Raw genomic sequence first — 23,594 nt, 5'->3', positions numbered from 1 at the left:
AGTTCTTGGGAGCAGATCACCAAGCCAGGCAGGGTGACCCAGGGTCCCAAGTGGGCTCAGAAGGGGATTGTGGCACCCTCTCAGACATGGCACCAGCCTCCAGATCTGAGGTTCAGGAGATCTGAATTGATCTTCAGATGCTCTCAAACCCAACTGCTGGAAATGATGCTCAACTTCCCTTGGGGCATTCCTTCATTCTTCTGGAGGGGAACATGCAGGTATTTCACAGAAGCAGGACAATGTGGTCTCTCTGAAGTTCTAATCCCCTTAGAAACTGGCCCAAACTCTGACATTAAATATTTTTTTCAAGTTATGCTTTATTTTCTGTGGCATATTGTCATTATATAAATAATGAACTGCTCTGTGTGAAGGGGTTGAGAAGATGAGTTTTGAAGATCTATTCCAATGCAAACCATTCTATGAAATGTCATACATAGCATTTTATGGACACAGTTGCTGAAGAAAAGCAAAAGGTATCATAATACTTATTTATTTCAATAGCTGTTTTTCTCTTACATTTGTTCAAAGTCACGGTGACATCAGCTAGATAGGGATGAGAGGCAGTGTCTTTACCACCACACCAGAGCTGAGTGTCATGGGGACTTGCACACATTTATTTTGAATTCCACAACAAGACGGGGTTCAGCTTCAAATGTAAGGCTGGGATCTACCTCGGGGAGTCAGAGCCTGTGGCCATCAAGAGTAATGACAGAAGAGTGCTTCAGGTAGTAAATTCTGCTAGATATATAGTTATGCCTTTTTATGACTTAAAAAACAGCATTAGTAATTTAGTAGAGAATTTACAATAAAATGTTTTCTGAAGTAGTCCACAAAAAGTCCTGTTCTTACATTAAGAACATCAATTATTGCAGTTAAAAATAAAGCTGAGATATGAACATTTCTAGTCAGCTTTAGAAATCATTTTCTTGTTCACGTTAATTAAGCTTGCAGTCCTTAGAGGTATGTCTTTTTGAGGGACACCAAGCTCCTGAGATTTCCCACAGTGGCAGCTGGGCAGTGATGGGTCACACCAAGGGTAGCCAGAGGCAGAGCCAGCTCCTGGTGGTGTTTTTCACAGGTTATGAAGCCAGAAACCTCATCCCAGTCACCTGCAATGAACTGATGTGGGAGCTGTAGGAATTCTCTGGGTTCATTAATTGTGAACTACTTTAATCATGTTCATTAACAACTCTAAGGTCGTTAATTAATAACATAAACAATTCGAGTAGCATGACTGGCTTTTCTCTAATCCTAAATTGGCATTCAGAAAATTGAGGTTTTTTCGCTGGGTGATGGATAATCCTTTCACCTGACTCTGGGCAGGTGAGGTGTTAAATGTGTTTGGGTAAGACCAGCTTGCTGAACCTTAATAACCAGAAAAATGTGATGGCATGCCAGTGTTTCTTCTGGAGATAGTCCTAAAAGCAGCCAGTGGGAGAGGTTTACAACGGCATGCAAACCCAGGGTAATTTGTGTGCTGAGACTGTTACTAATTCATTTATTTGGTCTGTAGAGTAGGGTAGAAACTAAATCAAATCCTAATATGAGTAATTTATAAGCATATTATACAATGTTCTACAGATTCAGACCCAATGTGAATTGCCCTTCATTGCTTTTAGCCTCTCCCTGCTGTGACTAACCAGATGACATCCCATGCCAGTGTGTTCCCAGCAGTATCACAGTCCCTCCGTGGCTGGCCAGCATCACCTTCAGTTGCATGTTTAGAAATGCATCTCACAAATAACACGGTCATTTTAAAATCAATTAGCTCAGCTTTAAAATTTCTCCAAACTCTATGCAGAGCCAAGTGCATCTCATCAAAATTATTGGAGAAAAGAGTAATTATAAAAGCTATATTCTATTTTTAACTATGTTCTATTAATTATTTTTGTTTTCTGGATTCAGTTAGGTCCTCACCTGAGAATGTGCTCAGCTAGAGAATTCTTTTATATGTTGAAACAAATGCTAAAATCACCACTGACCTTCATGGCCACAAGGCAATAAACAGATTTTACTAATGCAGTGCATAAACACAGCTGCAGGACTTGGGGAATTAAGTAGACACTAAAGTTTCCATCCCATTAAATCACCCCTGACTTGAACCATTGCTGGAGAAACACCATGTATTTAGGACTGTGTTACCCATGCTTCAGTTCACAAACAACAGGTCTCTCTGCATTAATTTGGGGGCAAGAATCAGTGCTGGAGACTTTCTTTGAAAGTCATTCTCCTGTTGAACATCAAACAAAGCTATGTTTTGGTTCATTGTCTCCCCTCTGAGGATGAGTTACAGGATTTAAAAAGTATTGCCTTGTCTTGTAAGCAGGATCTAAGTGATAGAACAAGAGTAGATTAAATATTATGGGGAAATTCTTCCCTGTGAAGGTGGTGAGGCCCTGGCACAGTATTCCCAGAGAGGTGTGGATGCCCCATCCCTGGAAATGTTCCAGACCGGGCTGGAGGGCACTGAGCAACCTGGTCTAGTGGAACATGTCCCTGACCACAGCAAGGGATCGGAGTGACATGATCTTCCAAGCCATTCTGCAATTCTATGATACTCTGTTTCAGCAAGGCAAGATATCCATGAACAACTGTAGAATGATTAAAGGTGGCAACAATGCATTAAAATGTGTATTTTCTTTAGATTTAAGGGAAGATATCTAATTAATGATATTAAGCACTATTTAAAGTGTGAAATCTGTTTCTGTAGGTAGTGCAGCATGAGCAAAGGCAGGTGCCCAACATCGCCATCTAAATTATCTCCACGCCATGGTACATCAATGAGGTTTTCTCCATAGATGTTCGTTCCAGGCTGCTCCCTGTAATGACCTCAATTACACATGTCTTCATTGTGAAATTATGATTGCCTTTGGTGGGCTGCAAATGACAGCAGAGAAAAAGATTTCCATGATAAACCAGCACAACAGGTAATGCCTGCTGCATTAGTATGCAGAGCTTGTGGAGGTGCAGTGTAACTCCAGCTTAGCATCTTAAATAACACTGGAGAGGAGGAGGGAAATGTTCAGCAATATCTTGACACTTTTTTACAAGGTAAGGAATTACTAAGACTTCACATTCTCACATGTCACCGTGGGACCTGGTATTGCATGAAATTTAATGTAAGAACATCAAGATGGTGACAGCTGGGTCACCAAAGGTGCTCAGTGCTTCAGGCTGAATATCATACCAGGCAGGAAAGGTGGGAGAGGATGGACAAGAGTGGTCCCTCCCCTGAATAACCCCATGGCACTAACCCCCAGCACGCAGAGAGGGATCCCTTACTCTCCTGAATAAGGTACTTGGGGCTGAAGATGGCACGGCCCTAATTCCTGAACCACAAGGTGTTCAGGAACTGAGGTGCTGCCATCACCAATGGAGAGTTTGTGCTGTCCTCGCTGCCTTTCAAGGTTGACCTTGATTTTGTTCCACATTTGGTGTCTTTCATTTACATGATCAGGGATTAGTACTGGTCCTCTGATACACAGGCACATGCTTACACACCAATTCCTTTTTAAAGGGGATCATTACAAAGGCTTTACCCCTGTCTGGAACCATTAAAAATTGAGTGAAGAATGATAGCATCCCATTCTCTGATGACAGAATCTCTCTCTGATGGCAGAATAGTTGGCAGGAACTTACTTCCAGCTGGAGTAAGCTGAGGAGCTACTTCAGCTGAAATCCCAGAGAAGAGTATCAGGTTTGACACAGCTTGATAACTATGGTCAGCAAGGACTGATATTTGAACCTTTGGAATGTAGAAAAATGGTTTGCATGCATCATCCTGCAGGATTTCCAAATGAACATAATATTGCTTGATTTTAGGACCAAATTCCATTCCAGCTTGTGTTCTTCTGCAAATGAACACCCTTTGAATATTGCCTATTTGTTCTGTTCAGTTTTATACCCATGGTAAAAATCCTTTTATCTCCTAAAGGTTTTTTAAAATAAAATGAACAGTGGTCAATACTTAATCTGGAAGCTCTACACAAAATCATTATGGTGACTTGAATAATTTTTACACATAAACCAATAGCAGCAGTGTCTAAGCTCTATAACTTAATACAATATTGAGTATTTTAAAAGAGTTTTAAAAAGCTCAGCCCTTGCATCATCATAGGGAGCCCTGTTTCCTCTCCAATACACCTGCTTGTATAAGGAAATCTTTTTCTATTGAAAACAAAAAAGCAATAACTGAAACCACACAAAATAATTCTGTATTAGTAGAAAGGCTTTTAGATGTTAATTAGAGTCCCTCAAATGTACTGGTAATAAGATGCTGTCAAATATATTCCATAGAAATACTCTAAAAAGGAGTGTGTTTGTATTGTTAAAGTGGTCTGTGCTAATTACATGCTTTAACATAAAAAACTCATCTCTTGGCCTTATATGGTTCATCCAAGAATGTCAGCTGTGCAAGGTGTCTTCTTAATTAAACCTTAATGTATTTTTCATTTCACTGTGCTTCTAAAAAGCAAAAGCCAAAGCCTCTTTAGCAATTGTTTGTAAGATGGGCAGGAAGCCTTAAATTCCACTGCAAGAGAACACTGAAAAAAACATTGCTGAAGAAGGAGCTTATGGAAGCCCAGCATGAGCCAGGGAATTCTAGGCACCATGAAAAACAGCAGAGGGAATTAAGAAAAATGGCAGTAAGATGAAAAAACAATTCTCTTGTAAATGAATGGCCCTCTCTTTCATTTCTCCTCAAGAGGAGATGTCCTCGTTAGCCCTACTGCATGCTACAAAATTATTGTAATTATCAGTTCTTTATCCTGTCAAGTGCACTCCAAATATTTTATTCATTAAAAGAAGCTCTTCATTATGTAGAAAATAAGTACATTATTACCCCTATGTGCTGTTTACATGCCTCAAGCAGCTGGATGAGGGTGGTGGGATGGACTCTCCATCCCTGGAAGCATTCAAGGCCAGGTTGGATGGGGCTTGGAGCAACCTGGTCGAGTGAAAGCTGTCCCTGCCCATGGCAGGGGTTGCAGAGATGGTCATTAGTGTCCCTTCCAACCCAAACCATTCAGTGGTTCCCTGGGACCTCTCTATTCCTATTGGCCCACTGCCCCTGAGTTGCCACATGCCTGATTTCTTCCAGCAGGTACCTGAAGGCAGTGTGATTCAGTTACATGTCGTGTTCCCAGCTCGGTTGCTAACCTGCTCAGTGATCTTGAATGGGTAATGTTCCCTTCCCAATAGTTCTTCATCTCCCCTTTTGATTTTTAAGGTTTGATCATCAGACTGTGTCAGTCTTCTCACGTAATGCCTCTGGGAGCCACCATAACACAAATAGTAGCACCACATTGGTCAAACATTCCTAATTTTGGTCAACCATCTATCAAAACTGTAGTTACTTTTTATTTAGAACAGCTTGTACTCATCCTGAAATAGCACTGGGAATTTTAAGTGGAAGAAATGCTCACTGCTGGCAGACGCACCAATGCTGTATGGATCCTGCAGCCCAAAATCGGCCTCAGATCCACAGTGGTGAACACTTTGTGACACGTTAGCTTCTCACTTAGATGGAAGAAGCAGAAGAGAAGGGATGCTGAGCTATTGGAATATTTTCACAAGCAGGTTTTGCACTAATTCTTCACAATCAGTTTTTGTACCAGAGCACTGAGTCTGCCCAAGGCTGCTGAAATAGACTGAGTATTTTAGTGACAGATTTAAGAGGTTTGCTACTCAAGAGATGTTAAAGCAATTTTTCAATTAGATAATATGTGAAATAATTAGATAATGTGAAAAGGTGGAAAATTGGGTTTGCAAATGTCAATACTGGGGTTTTTTCCATTTTTATTCCATAAAAGTGACATTCAGATTTTGTGTGGGATCTAATGACAGAGTTGTAAGGTAAGTGGACAGGATGAAGAGTAACTTTACCAGTTGATGGGAGGGAGTAACCTGACCCCTGTATGTCATTTTACAGTGTCAGCACTGCTTGAAGGGCTTTTTCACAAAGCACATGGCCTTGGGTGAGGCAGTGTCAGTCTCTTTCATCTGTGTTTTACTGCTGTTGTTGCCATGGACATGAGGAAGGAGGAGCCTTGGTGCTGGGAGAGGTTGTTTCATTCCCTAGCCCAGGTTTTGGAGTTGGCTGAAGCAAAGTAACACCAGCTGTGAACATTCCCTGTTCCTCTCAATGGGCCATTACCTTGAAAGACCAGTTTTCATCATTTACATGCAATATAGTTTTCTTATTGCAGAACTTGGGAATGAGAGGAAGCAAAAGCCATCATGTGAATTACAAAGCTGTGGCTACAGGAGCTTGGACAATGTGGCCTGACTGCCCAGTCACTGTCTCACTGCTGCCAAAATGCTACATAATGGCAATCTGCACCCAGGGTAGTTCTGGTATCAGGTCTGACCTTTCTGTGTGACCACACATGGCAAAAGATGCAGCCACATCTCATGTCAGTGGCCAGAAGGAAAAAATGTGACATAGTGTGGTTTCAGAGAGCTGGTGGTGCAGTTTTCAGTAAGGGCCTCTGCCTCAGGAGTTTCTTTTGTGTGGCACACGTAAGTCAAAATAACTGGGGTTTTTATTTAAATAAAATATTAGAAAGCTTTTTTTTGTTAGGACATCTATATCTCAGGTGCCATATGTGGCTGTGTTTGGTAAACAAGTTTTCAAGCTTGGTGACTTCCAGTGTTCGGGCAATTTGAAGCTAGGTTTAGTTTATCTATATTTCAGTGGCAGCAGTCTGACCTTAATTCTTCCTCAAGGAACAAACATTACTCATTCTTGTACCTTTTCAGAGGACTTTGAGAGGAGTGTTCTAGAGAAACCAGCCCAGATGATCTCAAGCCAGGGAGCCTTTGCTTGTCCTCCTGTTGCTGACTGCTTTGTATAAGTGCAGTCAGGCTGGCCAGCTGTCCCTCTTAGTGCCCTCTTGCCACAGCTGAGATGCATCAGGAAAGGGGTGCAGGGAGTTTGATTGAGATAGATTCAATTTGTCTCTTACTTGGCTTTATTGTTGATGGGTTTTTTTATGTGCAGCATATGTACCCCATCTCCTTGGCAAAATCCTCCAAAGTTATTCCCAGAATGAGAAGGGAAGTCGGAGAGGGGAGAAGAGGAGCTGCTTCCCTGTGTGGTACTTGATGTTGTCCGTGTTCTTTTGCCTTCTGCAGAGGTGACTCAGCTGAGCCTGCCGGAGGAGCAGAGGGTCACTGTGACCACCATCACCGTTGGCCTCAGCACCGTGCTGACCTGCAGCATCCGTGGGGCGCTGCGGCCTCCCATCATCTGGAAACGCAACGGCGTCGTCCTCAACTTCCTCGACCTGGAGGACATCAACGTACGTCCTGAGCCTCTCCTGTCATTGTCTGATCAGGACCTTGAGTATGACCTCATTTAGCAGGTGGCAGTTATAGGGGTGCAACTTTTATCTTATTTTTATGGAAAGCATAATCTGGTGCAATATTTAGATTTTAGGTGAACATGTTTCAGGAATAAATGCAAAGCAGCATATGTGCAGGGGAGAGCAGGAGTACTTGGAATAAGTTATACAAAATTAATGCTTCTTTTATTGGTGCTTCTTTCATTGTTCTGGACCTGTGCTCCAGAGACCTCAAAACTCAGGGGAAAACAGCTCTACAGACCACTCACTCCTCAGAAGTGTCTTTCCCAGTACAGTGAAACAGATTCATCAAGAAGATGAAACAAAACATTTGTGGTGGCTATGAATCTCTTCTCTCTTTAAACCAAATAATCAGTTTTTATCTCTGATACTCCTGTTTCATTTGCCTTTAAATCAGTTCTCCTCTCTCCTTCCTTGGCTGTTATTTCTGATGAGCAGTTTAAAAATGGGATTATTCAGCAGGGTGTGGCGATGCCCTCACAGGAAGGAAGATGAATCTCTTTTAATTCACAGTGCTGGTCTGATCTCTGAGTCATAGTTTGTAGTAAAGACAATACCTGAATGATGGTATAAACTTACTCATTTATTTAATAACATTTAATTACGGAGAGAGTGGAAAGTAGTGTACAAAAATATGGTCTGTATTTCATTTCTCTTTTCATTAAAGTATATGGTAAATCAGGTTTTATTTTAATTACACTGCAGCAAGAGTTGATTTATATTTTTGTTCAGTTCTTGTTAATTTGATAACCACTCAGTTAAGAGTTGTTACAGTCAATACTATAGCTCCCTAAATTGTTGTGTATCCAGGATTGCTGTAATGGGAAAAATCTTTGGTTTATTCTTCTGCAGTAAAAAGTGAAAATTACAGCACATGGGACAGAAATACACACAGCAGCCCAGTACTTTATTTTTTGACTCTTCCTTAGCAGGAAAATCATGTGCACCATGTGTACGTAATTACTGCGTGCACAAACTTAATAATTAAAACCATCTAAACATATTTTTCTTTTCATCACAGCAAGTATTATCCATTTAAATTTTTTTGTATTTTTTGTCACTGCTTCGAGCTTGACATGGAAATACAGCAGAGCCTCTGAAGGATCAAGAGCAGTCTTGGGATTTGTTGGCCAAAAATCATGAAAATTCCATGTATTTAGCTTTATGATAATTTAAGAAATTTTATTAAATTTTGGTTATGATGACATTAATCTTAAAGAATTAAAGTTCCTGTGTGAACTGGACACAAAATCACAGTCCAGGAACCTGAGTAGAAACACATTATTGAGGGACTGATGGCACTTGGCTCTGAGGGTTCGTTAGCAACTCCTGCTATTTTAAACAGAATGCTGAATACGTCCTCACATAATTTAGCACTGGCCCAAGTGGATTTCTGGTTTGCTTATAAGTAATTCTGTTTCTCATTGGTGATTCTATGTTAAGAGGCAGAGTTATGTCCTTGCACATGAGCTGATTGGTTCCTGAATGATTCAACACTCCCATGGAGTGTAATACAGCAAGAAAAAACATCACTTTTTGATCTGTTTCAACGAGTATATCACCAAAAACCTATGTCAGAAGAGCACTCTGAGATTGTTACAAGGAAAAAAAACAAGATTTATACCTCAATTTTAATGTGTTACATATCAGTTTATGACCTCTATCACCTTGTCATATAACACCTGCTACTAATGAACATCAACTTTTCTAGTTTAATGAATACCTCCACAACTTTTTCATCTTTAATTACACTGTGTAAATATTTTATGTTCTAGATATACACTGCTGTCTGTATTCTGGTCTGATTGCTGGAGGAGGCATAATTTGGGGATTGCCATTTTTTATTTTCCCTCTTCCACAGTGGGTGTTATGTAGGATGCTTGAGCTCAGGCATGTCTACTCTCTGGCTACTGAGGATGGGTACCTGCATGTCTGAAGCACTTGGTGGCAGCAGGCATGGTCCTTCAGCTGCTAAATGCAGCATTTTATTTATCCTAGAACCACAGAATGATTTGGGTTAGAAGGGACTTTAAAGCTCATCTTGTTCCAACCCCCCTGCCATGGGCAGGGACACCTTCCTCTAGACCAGGTTGCAAAATCTTCATCCAGCCTATCCTTGGATGCTTCCAGGAATGAGGCATCTACAGCTCTTATGGGAAACATATGTCAATGCCTCACCACCCTCACAGGGAGGATTTTTTTCCTAATATCTAATCTAATCCTACTCTCTTTTAACCCATTCCCCGTTCTCCTGTCACTACATGCCCTTGTTTAAAGGTCCCTCTCCACCTTTCTTGTAGGTTCCCTTCAGGTACTGGAAGGGCACAGTTAGGTCGCCCTTAATCCTTCTATTCTCTAGGCTGAAGAATCCCAATTCTCTCAGCCTTTCCTTGTAGCAGAGCTGCTCCATCCCTCTATTCATCTTGGTCTTTTCTTAAACACCTAACAGCTCAGGTCAGGGGGTGGCAGCAGACAGTTCAAAGCTTCAGCCTTACGTGGGTACACAAACTCACATTAAACAATAATCTATTTAAAGGCACTGACAGCAGAAAGGCTGTGTGCTTCTTAATGTACTTGAAGATAGTTAATTAAATTACTTCAGTTTTCCTTTAGTATGCCTCAAGCAGAAACTCAATTGCATTTCTGCTTTTCACAATAAGGTTGGCAATTTGGCTAATTGGAAGTGCAACAGGAGATTAATTGTACCTTTTTAACTTCAAGAAAATCCTCCCTGCTCTTGGCACATTGCTAATCACATACAGACCTACAGGATAGTCACACACTTGGAAAAGTCCTGGCGTTATATTTCAATTAAACTCTTTCTCTTCTAAATGCTAATTCAAGAAATCAGATGAAATTAGAAGCTCAAGTCTGAAAAAAAACAGAATCCTGACAACTAGGTGTGAGAGCAGCAGAGGAAAGGCATTGCTGAAGTGTCCTTTGTTGCTTTATTCTCTCCAGATTCATGACAAATGTGATCTGAGAAGGCTGAGAAGGTGACCTATGTTCCAGGGTAATACTGGGAGGGACAAAGTCAACAAAACCCTAGATAAGCCTAAATTTGCACAGAACTGAAAGATTGAAAATCACTATAAAGCCTAGATGTTTAACTGCATTAGTTAAATCACTTTTATGTGATATCTTGATTGGCAACAAAATATTTATAATTTTTCATTGCTCTCTTAATCAGAAGCTTTCATAAGCAACTAGTAATAATTTGTCATATCCCATCTATGGGAGCTCTGTTAATGAGTTGTCATATAGCTATTGCAAAAGAGCCATCCTAATAGTACATGTAATTAAACAGTTTCTCTTGCAAACATTTAAGATTGCTTTTAGCATAAAAATATTATTTCTCCATAAATTACCCATCCATATTATTTATCCATTAGAAGTCCCTTTGCAGTTCCACTTTAATAAAGTCACATCAATTTTTCTCATGCAGAAAATAACGATAATGTAGCTGAAACTGATAAATTTGTTATAGCTATAAATTGATTTCTGACTACAAAAGTGAAGTGGTTAAAATGTGTCATCATTCAAAATAATATACTTTTGCCTCCTAGGAACAAGCTATATGTTTTCTCAAGTATGTGATTTTGAAAGTATTCCTCAATTTGAAGATAAAATAAACTCCTCATGGAGTCAAATGCATATCATATTTATAGGGTATTGTTTCACATGACTTGACATTATCTCCAGAGAAACATGTGTAAATTGATAAAATTTATAAATGTAAGTTGCTCCTTCAGAAGCATGGTGAAAGAGATTACCATAAGAAAACAAATATGGTGTAGGGGTAGATAAGAATTTGGTGAATTATCAAGTGTAATGCAGGTAGCCTAAACTCATTAGTGTCTTTCATTACTCATTTCATTTTAATCAGTACACTTTAACTCACATTGGTGTTGGATCATTAGTTCAAAAATAGGCTTTATATAACCAATTGTGTAAATACAGATTTCTTCATTTCTGCTGATGTCAAGTAAGGTGGCACAGCCTTGCTCTCTCAAAACATCCCACCCAGGGACAACACAGAGCTCCAGACCACAGCCTTGACTGCTGGTATTCCCCATCCCCCTGGGAAATCACCTCCATGTGCATCTCATGGCCCTTACAAGAGCTGTGCCCGCCTGTCCTGGGACACGTTTCATGTATGTTCATGAAGATGTCCCTTTTCCAGGTATACTATTTGAAACCCAAAGTAAACAGCCAACCTTTAAAGTCCAAGTCACTGGGATTAGTTTTCTCATTAAAATAGTCTGTATGAAGACAATGTATTCATGTTGATGTTTTTAATGTAGATTCACTGTTAAGTAATAAAAAACTCATGTGTGAATAACCCTATTAATTCCCTTCTAGTAGAATTTGGGCCATTAAAATTATCAAACCCTGGGCCATCCTAGATACTGCAGTGATGGGAGCAGGTTACAAAAAGTTGGATGTTTAGAACCAAGTTTTTTCTCTTTCCAATCAAAGTTTGCGAAATTTCTTATAGCTTCTTAATGTATTTACAGGCTCCAAAATAGAGGTTAAGTGCAAAATTACTACTGACAGTATATTCTAAATATATACCCTCACAATTTTGTCATAATGAAGATTACAGAAATTGTATCCACTTGCATTTTTAGAGGAATGTACCTACTATTCGTTTTCCTTGTCATGTTATCTCTGAGTTTCTCAGGTTGTAAAACTCACCTTTTTTTTGTTATATTATAATTACACAACTATCTAAAAAGTTCATGTCCATATTTTCAAGGCAAAAAATTTTTTGATTCAGCAGCATGTTGTGTTAAATTCTTTGAGCAGGAAAACAAGAAAAGATAAATTAATGCCCCATCAGGCTGTGTTTGCAATAGTATTCTGGCATTTGCTTAAGGCTGAATTTCTTTCCATGTAAATGACTAAAGTGATGTCTAAAACCAAGAACAAATAATATTAATGAAGCATAAGTTTTCAGCTTGTCTCTAGAAATGAATTATTAAAAGCATCAAAGAAAGTGATTTAAGGGCCCATGATTAATTTAGTTTTTATTATTTTTATATGAATCACTCATAAATCTATTGTAAAAAAGATCAGAGACATTTCATTAGTGAGGAGAAATAATTTCCAAAGTGATAGCCATTGTTGTAGATTTTGCATAATAATAATCTCATTAAATGCTTGGGTACATTTTGTTTTAAAATCCTGTAAACATTATCAGAGAGAGATTTCTAGGACACTGAGGATCAGGCAAGCTTTTTTTAGTGTGAACTAGTTGCTTTGCTGGTGATTGTGAGATCAGGATGGTGTTTGTCTTCATCTGGCAGTGTTCAAGGCCAGGTTGGACGGGGCTTGGAGCAACCTGGTCTAGTGGAAGGTGTCCCTGCCCATGGCAGGGAGCTGGGGCAAGATGAGCTTTGAGGTCCTTCCAACCCAAACCATTCTGGGGTTCTAGTGGAAAACTGGTGACACCGGCAAGCCCCTTTGCCAGGACTGGTTTTGTCAGTAGGCACTGAAACCACGTGGAGAAGGTCTCCAGCTTCCCTGGGCTTGGGAAAGGGCTGAAATGGAGGGGGGTTAAAAATGAAGTGAATTATTATTAGTATAGGAGTAATACTAGTATTTGGAAAGCAAATCTCCCAAGAGAAGAACCACTCAGGGAACTTCATTCCCTCTGCCATTATTTCTGCTATGAACACTTTTAAACCATCATGGTGAGAGGGAATTTACTATCTTTAGGGCTTCCCTCCTGCCCAGTATTTATTAGGAGCATTCAATATCTAACTTGGATGGTTAAAATCACTGTGTGGGTGTAAATGGCTTGAGTGTATAACCCACAGTGCCATACTGTGGGGTGACTGGTGCCAGCGTGCCCTTCCTGAGAGCTGGGGATGTGGGCAATCTCTGCCTTCATGTCAGTAGGATTGACTTTCCTGTTTCTTCTTCCTCTTTATGGTTTGAAGACAGGTTTGGGGCTTTTTCTCAAGCAGCTGGAAGTTAACCTAAAAAATAAGAAGCGTCTATGCTTATTCCTCTTCAAACTTCCTGAAAACCAAGAAATTACAAATTTGACAAAAATTTAAAGGGTTTAAAATGTTGGAACAACCCTAAGGCATGTTAGAAAGCTTCATGAAAATGCATCTGAAACAGGCAAAAGGTGGGTGGCAGTGCCCTGCGCCCTGTGGCATCACAGCTAGCTCAGCATGCAGGGTTAATGTGGCTCCTCTCTGCCAGCTCCTTCTTGGGTGTCAGAGCAGGAGATTTGTGGTGTTACAATCACAGGCTGGAATTCACTTGAGACAGAATGTGAACAAGATTTACAAGTAATATGCAATGTTTTACACATCTCTGAGCACGGTGTCTCTGAACCACGGCAGAGTGCATGACCAGGGAATGCATTAGAATGGGAATGGGATAAATAAATATGAAAAATCTTGTGTTTGGAAAGACCAATGCCTTGGGTAATCAGTAGTGATGGAAAGGAAAGGAAATAATGTACCAAAAAAAAAAAGATATATATCAATTTTCTAGGATCTGCTTTGTTATTTTTTTAGGGCAACTACATTTTTTAAGCTGTTATCAATGTAAAATGCAGGGTGATGCATCCTTTTAAATCTTGAAAAGTTAAAATATATTCTGAGGTCATTTAATTAATCCTTTAGTTGAAGGGTAAATGCAAGACATGAAAGGAGCTCATGAAGAACAGAGAACTTATTTGAAAAAGGGAGAAAAAAGGTGATATGTGCTGCTGGAGAAGTCAATTTATCAGCTGCCACTAGTTGACTTTATCAATTATGAGAAATTATAAGCATATCTTTCTGAATTTCTTTTATTCAAAGAATTACTTTATAATGAAATTCGTAAGGTAGAGGTGGTGAACACCTTGCCCTTATCTGGCTGCTTTGATGCAGGGTGTATGACTCTGTGGAGTTAGATGGGTGCTCCCTCTAGTTCCATCTCTTCTCTTTCTTCCTCTTCACAAGAAAATGGTGAGATACCCCATCCCTGAGCACCCACATCCATTCCAGAGACATCCCATCCCAGGAAGTGTTCAAGGCCACGTTGGATGGGGCTTGGAGCAACCTGGTCTGGTGAAAGGTGGCAGGGGGGTTGGACCATATGAGCTTACAGGTCCCTTCCAACCAAAACCTTTCCATGATTCCATGACAATTCACCTTCCGTGGTAAATTAGGAAAACCAAAGTAAATCTCAGAACTTGCTGTTTTTGCCTTTCTCCCAATTGCCTGTTCTTTGTCAGGGGATGATACATTTAGATGTCTTTTCAATTCACTGTGGGGCATTACTGGGGTCAAGTAGGGCAGTAACAGCTCCCTGGGGTGTGCAGCACTTGCTGAGCCTCCCAGACAGCCCTGAAATACTCAGTTTTAAAGCTGGGATAGATTTGGAGAGAGAAGAATTATGTTGCATCAGTTTTATAGATGTTTTTGTTCTGCTTTGTCTGCTTTCAGGCTTGTGGTGACTTGGAGAGCTGGCTTAACAAGCAAAAGCCATCTGAACTGAGTCAAAATATGTGAAATTATTTCCTCTGCTTTTTCCCATGGTAAATCATTCCCATTCCCTCTGCCCACCCCTTCCACATGCCAGCAAACCAGAGCAGCAGCTGAGCAGCTGTCAGTGCTCACTCACACCCTGTTAGCACAGGGCAGTGGCCTGGGAGCAGCTGAGCAGCTCCTCAGAGCTCCCAGAGGCAGTGCAGCATGGAGGGGGATATGGGACACATCCCAAAGACATCTCACAGCTTCCAAGTGCAACACAGCGCTCCTGACTGCAAGATGTGAAGTTAGAGGCTATTAAGGAATCAAAGACTCATCATTTCTTAATGCTCCAGGGCTTGGGTTTTTACAGCACTTCCAAATACACCCTTATGAAATACACAAAGAAAGTGCTTGTGCATAAGAATGCATCCATAGATAGAAAATGTAACAGTGCAATCCTAATGTACTAACTATATCCACAGGGAAACACTAGGAGAAAACCGTGAGCTGCAATAAACACACAGAAAGTCATTAATTTGTTAGAGAATTCAGTCTACTTTTTGTAGCAACAAAAGGTTCAGTATTAAACATTTAATGCCACAATCTCTTTTTCCTTCCCAATTGTAAACACTTTCAAATCTTAATATTGTTATAGTTATATATGGACTGACAGTGTCTGCAGGTTCTAATACAGGGTTGATAATTCCCTTCTGTGGCTGACATGGTGATATGGTGCTAACTGAAATCATCTTTGATAACTTTCTTTAAACACCAGAAGTCAGAAAATAGATTTTGAAAGTCACAAACTTTGCTTTTACAAATATAAGGCCCTCTTTTCAAGAAAAAACACATTTGGAAAGGAAGTTAATACAATTGTGTTGCACCTGTTTGGTTCTGCAAGGGTTTTTGCTTATATTAATACATTTGTCTGAATTGGAAAAAACCCAATCATCCTTAAAAAGACAATTACAGAGCACAAACCAAGCATTCAGAATATTTTTCTGTGATATTTTAAAGGAAGTAACATACTTAAATAGAGAAGATTATATTGTCCTGTTTTTCCACAACTCCTTGGACTAAATTATTCTACTAAAATAGCCATCCTGCTTTTATTAATCTAAACTCAGTTTTAGTTTCTTTTAACTTACAAAAACTGTTATTAAGTCCCCTCCAGTGCAAGCATTTTCTGTGTCTCATGCAAATACCATTTGAACAGGGTTGATATCTTTTCCATTAGCAATTACTCGTGCATCTTTTTGAGTAGATATCTGTAATAGTGTATTGGATATCTTAGCCAGCTTATCCCATAGCGTAGATGCCTGACACCAAGGTGACAATGATATCTGAGATACTTTTAATTACAGATAATGGATTTCAGATCATCTATGGATTTACTCTGATTCTTTATAATTGTTCATACATTTGCCCATTGGAGCAGCACAGCCAGCAGTACCAGGTTATGATTGTGGATGTGTCTGCACCCTCTCAGGTGAAGGTCTGTGCTTTGGGAAGGGTTGTGTCCTGCCAGTAAACTCCTTATTTCTTAGTGCTCTCTTTCAACCTGCTTTAAAACATGTCTAAAAACCAGGCAAGCTCTCAAAATTCTCTCCCCTCTGCCAGTGCTGACCTGCCACAGAGAGGTGAGGCATGAAGATGCTTCTCAGTGCCAGACAGAAGATTTTGGAGAAGATTCACGAGCTGACAGAAGTAGTGCCAGATCAATCCATACTGCATGAGACTGCAATCCAAAACTGCTGTTTTGTACTTCTCTTGAAGGGTGCCAGCTGGCATTGCACGTCTGCTGCAGAATCACAGCTTCCTTCAAAAAATGTTCAAAGGGTGGTGTCTGGAAAGGAAGGTTCAAACTGCAAAGCACATGCACCCTGAAGAGGCAGGAAATGTGAGATGTAAGGAGCCCCAAAAGGTTTGGGTTTAGAAATCCGCCCATCCACTGATCAAACAATTCCTTCCTGTGATCTCTGAGTCCTTGGCAGGGGTTGGCAGCAGCAGGTGGATGTGGATGGTTCCTTATAGTGCTGGAGCTGCCATGGGTGCAGCAGGGAAGGAGCAGTATCAGAACTTCTGTGTGTGGATTCCCTTCCTCCAGCACAAAGCAATCAGGACCCAAGTTCTTGACTCCAAGCCAGCAGATCAAAGTGATGCTCCTGTCTAACCTCTCCCCCCTGGTGGGTTCTGCCAGGGCAGAGGAGGCAATGAGCTGTCACCTCCTCACTGCAAGTCCCAGACACAAGGGTGGCAGCAGGCAGGACCTCCTGGAAGGGCTTCCCCTGCACACCCTGAGCTGCAGGCTGGCTTCCAGCTGCACATTGGCACTTTGAAAACAAGTCCTTGTGTCTTCATAAACACAACCACTCTCCAACATTCACCTTGTTGTACTGGGTTTGTGCCACCCCGAGTCAAAGTTGAATTTTCCCATAATATTGCAGTGAAATTACTCAAAGAGTTCAATTTAGCATACTTCGTACATGGGGATGATTACAGAAAAATCATTCTTTCAGCTCATGAACTGTTTTTAAATGTATCCTCCTCAGTTTGCATAGAAACACAAACACTCTGAAGCTGCAGAATCTGAAGGTTGGTGGAGTAACAAGAGAAGCTGCTTCATTTAGCCATCAGTGCTGCGGTTCTCTTAGCTGTAATTCAGTAAATAAACATTGACATTAACAAATAAATAATGAATTGAAATAAATTCCTAAGTAGGGTACTTGTACAACGTATTCAAATGGCAAAAATATGTCTAATAACTCAATCCTTCCCATCTGTAATCAAAAATTGAAACAGCGCAAGAGCAGGTCTAGGAAGATGAAGGGGATGAAGAAATACACTTGTTAAGCAGTTACAGAACTAAACAGGTATGTTTGAGAAAAGGCTTTTTGTGTTCTTCCATGTCTCCTGCCTAGGATATTGTCTGAGATAAGTGACAAAGAGCTTCAGTTCTTTTTCATCAAGTCTCAAGGCTGCAGTGCATTTTCTGAGAACCAGCACAGATAAAGGAAACCTTAACCCACCCAAATGTTAGCATTTTATGCACCTGAGGTTAACAGGTAGTTATTAAATTCCCCCATAAATTAAACAGCTGGAAATGGCCATCTTTTTTTATGTGCAAAGAGCACCTTGTTAGCAACAAGCACAAAAGTTCATATTCTCAGATGAGTCACTTTACCTTACTCTTAAATTGCTGCTCATTTTCTCCGTGTGTGTTGATTTATGAACTTTATAGCCTACTGTTCAAAATTCAAGCTGTGTCCCCAGGCTGCATTGCTATCAAAACCTCTGAACAGGTAGTATCCATTCATGTAGTGCTTAAAATATTGTTACTAAATAATAAGGCACCTTTCCTGTCTTTTGTTCCATTCAGGATTTTGGAGAAGATGATTCCCTCTACATCACCAAGGTAACAACTATTCACATGGGCAATTACACCTGTCATGCCTACGGCTATGAAGAGCTGTATCAGACCCACATCCTTCAGGTGAATGGTTAGTAAATGGCATATATGACATTCCATGAAAACATTCCTTAAGAAAAGTTGTGTGTTAACCTCATTCACACTGAGATGTGTAAAGCCACAGCTCAAATTATCTGTGCATGAGAGCAAATGCAGCCTGAGGTTGGCTCACTCGCACTGTCACACAAGCAGTCAAAAATAAAAGTGTCAAGGGGGGATGTGTATAATTACCTGGGCTTCAGGAGGTATCTTCACTTTTAAACAAGCTGTCAGTGACATTTCCATAGAGTTAAGAGCAGCATTTCCAAGCATCTCTTAAAGTAATTACTACTTTTGTCAACAGAAGTGTTGCCTCAATAATTTCTTCTTCCAGAAAATAATTTCTGTTGCATGAAATAGCCCAGGATATTTAAATAAATACAGCAGTGTTTCCAAAACCAGCTAACTCCCAGATATATATCCAGGTTATTACCTGGCTGTACTGAGCTTGGTTTGCTGAGGGCTGTTTACAGTGGCTCACTGGATTGCAAAATGAGGGCAAATCATTTTACAGGTGAGAGAATCACACAGTCCACATTCCAGCATTCTTATGCACCTCCATCCCCTGGTGGAACTTATATACAGGTGCTCACTATCTGTCTCCTGACCTCAAACTCATTCAGTCGGATTTAATTTAAAATTACATTAGATTAAGCCAGCATTTCATCGAGGGACCAGCCCACAGAGTATCCACCTCCACAGCTGCAACCAGCATTTTCCAACTTCTGACCCTTTTTCACATGTGCTGATGATGCCCAGCAGTGTCTCCAGAACAGGGGACACGGTCACCCATTACTAACTGTGAGTTCATTCTGGTATGAAATGGGATGTACACAATGGGATGTACTCTGTGAGGAAAGTATTTTTTTAAGGAAAATTCAGTAACTTTACTACAGAGTATATATATTATAAGGAAAACTAATATTTAGTCCTTTCTCTAGGCGTGTGTTGGCCTGCAAAAAGGAGAGCTTTCAGCTAGTGAGAGCAGTAGTTACACAGAGGTCAGTAGTGAGAGGAGAAACAGTGAAGAGGGATACTTATGCATTTTAAGAAGAGCTGTGGTGGACATGAGGTTTTGTTTTGACTGCAGCTCAGGTCTGCTGGACATGTGTAAGTGCTCCCCCCACCCCATGAGTACCTGGAGGAGAGCACAAAGTATGTGGTTGATCTGAATGAAAGCTGACTTAATGTCTCTACATAATAATTTGTTATCTTTTGAGAAAATAATTTGTAAATCTCAGCAATGTGGATAACTAAGTCGTGTATGCTGCAGCTGAGAAAATAGGTTTCCTTCCTCAAAGTGCTGTTTGTGTGATGAATGGCAGTTGAAAGAAAAGCCAGCTAACAACTTAATCCCATGTCTATTATGTGATGTATTATGAGGCCTGAATGGAGTTTAGTTGGCAGACAACAATGTAGACTTTATCAGCACTGAGAATAGAAGACCCAAAGGCTTTGAAACTTAAACCAGAAAGAGAGGAAAGCTGGATGGAGTGTGGGGAGGGGGTGATCTGTTCCATACTCACGCTTGCCACTTAGATTTAGCTTGTTATTGAAAGATCACATTTTCTTTTTAAGTGGAAGTTTCATACCATAGCTGCATGGGGGCTTTCTTACCAAAAGAAAAATGCTGTTATACAAAAACCACTATCTATGTGGGCTTCTTAATATGCTATGTAGTCACTAAATACAGAATAAAAAGCCTTGCATTCTGATATCAACTAGAAAACACTGCAGGGTCTAGAAATCTTTGTCTCACAGCATCTGATATTCCTATGTGAGCCATTAGGCTTTGCAAAGCTGGGTTTTTGCAATTCTTGATGTGGCTGCCCACATCACTACATTCCCTCCTTTTGTGCCTGTGTCACAGTTTCCTCAGCAGCCGATGCGAGGGTGACAGCCCTGATGGCAGGACAACGTTGTTTGCTTCAAATGCATTGGAATATTCCCAAGGCAGAGCCTTTCACAGGGAAACCTCGGTCTTTAGTAACTTAAAGGACAAATGGAGGAATTTTTCTTGACAGGAGTAGTGGGAAGAAACTGAGCCAAACTGAATTGAGTGAAGATGCTGAGAATCTAAGTGTAGTTGATGGGCTCTGTTCAGTGCTGGGGCTTGTCTCTGTCTGTCTGTATCAAACTAAAAACTCCATCTTCAGCATGGAAGGGTTTTTGTTGCTTTCCTGTATTGGACTGAAATGGTAAGAGAATGTGACAGAACCAAATCAGCCAGAACTCATCTGTATCTGCTTGCCTGTCTCCTCTAGGGAGGCACTGTTCTACTTTCAACATCAAAAACATGGGTGCTTTTTATTTTGTGAAAATTATTGGAATTTTTCTTTTCACACCTCCCACATTTGTCTGTTGGGAGATAATAGAGAAAGAAGATCCAGCTGGAAGTAAGAGTTTATCCCCCACCCTTCCCAAGACCGCTGTGTCTCTACAGGCAGGTTCTAATTTTTAGACTGTTTTTCAGTTAATTCAGTGTTTTCAAAGCTGCAGTAATTCTTCCAGCATCCTTGGGTCCTTTTCCATAGCACCTGGGCCCTGCCTTACTGTTCCCTCTAAGACACATCAGTAAGCTCACCAAAGAGTCTGATCTTAGTTACATGTGCTCTCTTCCTCTGCTTTTATCCAACATATTAGATGCTCTTTAACTTATTTTTTCTTTGCCTCTTTTTAGAACTTTAAACTGGATTCTTAAATTGATGAGGTAATATAGAAAATAAGGAAATACAAGCTTAAATAGAAAGTTTGCAGCCCAATTTTAACATTAAATGTTTCTGAGATTTGGTGCTCTACTACTACTCACCTGCCAAATGCTATGCAGTGTTTCCCTTTGTGTCAGATGGTTCAGGATATCCCAAATAACAGGGGTGGATCCAGATGCTTATTTTGACAAGCAGAGATGAGAATTCTCTTCAGCAGAAAATGTGAAGGTCACCAGGTGAATGCCCCAAACTGCTGGCTCACATCTGGACATGAAGCATGAAGCACATGTGAAATGCAGCCAGTTTGATGTGAGAGCTTTGGTTGAGCTCATCAATCTTAGAATTCACAGTTACTAGTAAAATTTAAGTCAGTGTATTTATACAGCTTGCCCTTAAGATCTTTGGAGGAAAAGAAATTGCTGAAAGGCAATGTTTAAATGGTTTAAGAATGAAAAGTTTATCTTGCATTCTGTATCTTTGATCAGGAGGAGCCAAGAACAGTAGGAAAATTATGTTCTCTCCTATGTATGGATATTGCTTGGGAAATGTGTACAGTATACACTAACTGTAGGGAGGAAGCAATTTAGCACTTTCAAGAGGAAAAAAGAGGTCCTGAGGATAAAGAATCTCATAAAATAGTAATCAACTATGAAAATTGATAGTTGGCAAATCAAGAGACTGCTGGGTATAGGGCATCATTTTCCTTGGTCCTTGCACTCAGGAAAACATCAGCATAAATCAGAACACTTTATTCCTTGAAAATAGTTTTTAAAAAGCCATTTGATCCTCAGCCTGATTATAAGGGTCCAATAGGACAAATTTTCCCATAAGCAAGATGTTACAAACACGGATGTTTCATTAATGTGGCTTTTCAAGAGAAAACATAAAATGCTGCAAACTCCTTTCAAATCATAAATGGAAAGAGTAAAACATCTCGAGTAAATGATTAATCTGTTAATTATTGTTACACCCTGGAGTACAGAGTTCCTGCAGCAGCAATGGATGTCTTTGGGCCTTGGTGCCACCATCTGTGCTCATCGTGTGCTTTATCACTTGAGCTGTTTTATAGTAATGAATTGGTCTGCTCACCACTGAGGTGCTGCTCAGTATGCAGTAGTAGGCAATCTACCCAATCTCGTGCTTGTTTCAATGCCTCTTTCTTCCTACTTTGCTTAAGATAATGGCATTTTTATATTGCCCTTGGCTGCAGACACAGTAATGGTTAGCAATGATATATATTCACCAAGGGAAAAAGCAAAGGGTAATCCATATATCCCAAAGTCTGGAACTGAAATCTTTGCAAGTTTAATGTGCTTACCTGGAATGTATTAATTTGTAGCAAGGACAATAAAAATATATTCTGCAGTTTGCTGTTATCACAAGGCATTTGCATGCAATAATTTACCTTTGCAGTGAATTATGTAAGACAAGGGAGAAGAAATAAAAGGTTTAAAAATAGAAGGAGAAGGAAAATGATAAGAGAGCAGAAATGGAGGTGAAGCACATATTCTTTGTAGGTGAAAACAAACAATTTCCTTATTAATCACTCTTGAAAAGATACCTTGCTGTAATTTTAAGTTAATTTTCATGCAGAGCATTGATTCAGTGTCTAGGACCTGTGAGCTACCTTTGGCAGGATAAATCTATTGTGTTTGTAGCCCTTCGGGTAAAATAAGTGGATTATTCATGTGCAGACTATCAAGGTGTGAGGCAAAAACATGAGAGATCAAAGTACAGTCAGTTTGGTGAAGGGGTGCCCTGATTCTGGGGAGCTGATGGCTGTGACCAGCCTGGGAAGCGCTGGCACAGCTGCCCAGATGAGCAGGAAAGCCTAAAGCAAACAGTATTAAGGACATAACAACCCATAATGGCTTTGAGAGCATTAAATAGGTGATGACTGGGGTGGGCTGTCTCTGAGAGCTGGCAAGTGAGAAGACACTTGGCTTGGAGTAAAAATTCTCTGGTGCCTGTGGCCATGTGAGATCTCAGTGAAGTCAGTTGATTTCACCAGGATGTGAGAATCAGACTTTCTTGAATATTGTAAATCTTTTTCCTCTGCATTTGTAGGAAGCACGCTGTCTTTCAGCTGTGAGTCTAAATAAATCATGTTGGCCTTCAATGGACCTCACTTACTAAATAATTTCATTCAAAAAATGTTACTAGTAGCATCCCATCCAGGCTGGACACATCCACATTGGACTCTGGCCATGATTTTACAAAACTGTACAGCTTTCAACAGCTACATCATTAATCCCAAAATCTCCTAATCTCATAGAAAAGTTGACTGTTTCATTGTGAAACACAAATACCATCGGCCATGGTATGAGTCATCCTCACATTTCCTTTTATTTTTCCCTCAAGATGAAAGAGTCTCATTGTTATCTTTCACTGATGTTGAAATATTGCAATTTTTTTTAAGTGTGTAAGTAAATTGTTAAGAAATAGTTAATGGGTAGTATTAAGCCTTGTTGGTTTGAGCAGTGAAGGAAAGATGATTGAAAATCAATGAACGTCTCTGAAATTGTAATATAAT

General features: G+C 40.1%; 1 protein-coding gene across 2 annotated transcripts in view; it reads left to right on the top strand.

The window, feature by feature from the left end:
• The window catches only part of FSTL4 (follistatin like 4), a 315,751-nt gene that overhangs the window by 270,209 nt on the left and 21,948 nt on the right, over nt 1-23,594 (top strand). For both annotated transcript variants that reach the window (XM_053956322.1, XM_053956321.1), the window contains exons 8-9: nt 7,138-7,304; nt 18,225-18,345. In XM_053956322.1, the coding sequence (XP_053812297.1) occupies nt 7,138-7,304; nt 18,225-18,345 (288 nt within the window). The remainder of the gene's footprint in view (nt 1-7,137; nt 7,305-18,224; nt 18,346-23,594) is intronic.

This window comes from Vidua chalybeata, chromosome 15 (genome assembly GCF_026979565.1).
Source record: "Vidua chalybeata isolate OUT-0048 chromosome 15, bVidCha1 merged haplotype, whole genome shotgun sequence".
In the NCBI taxonomy this organism is placed as follows: Eukaryota; Metazoa; Chordata; class Aves; order Passeriformes; family Viduidae; genus Vidua; species Vidua chalybeata.
Note: the sequence above shows the minus strand (reverse complement) of the source record. Positions and strands in the feature narration are given on the sequence as shown.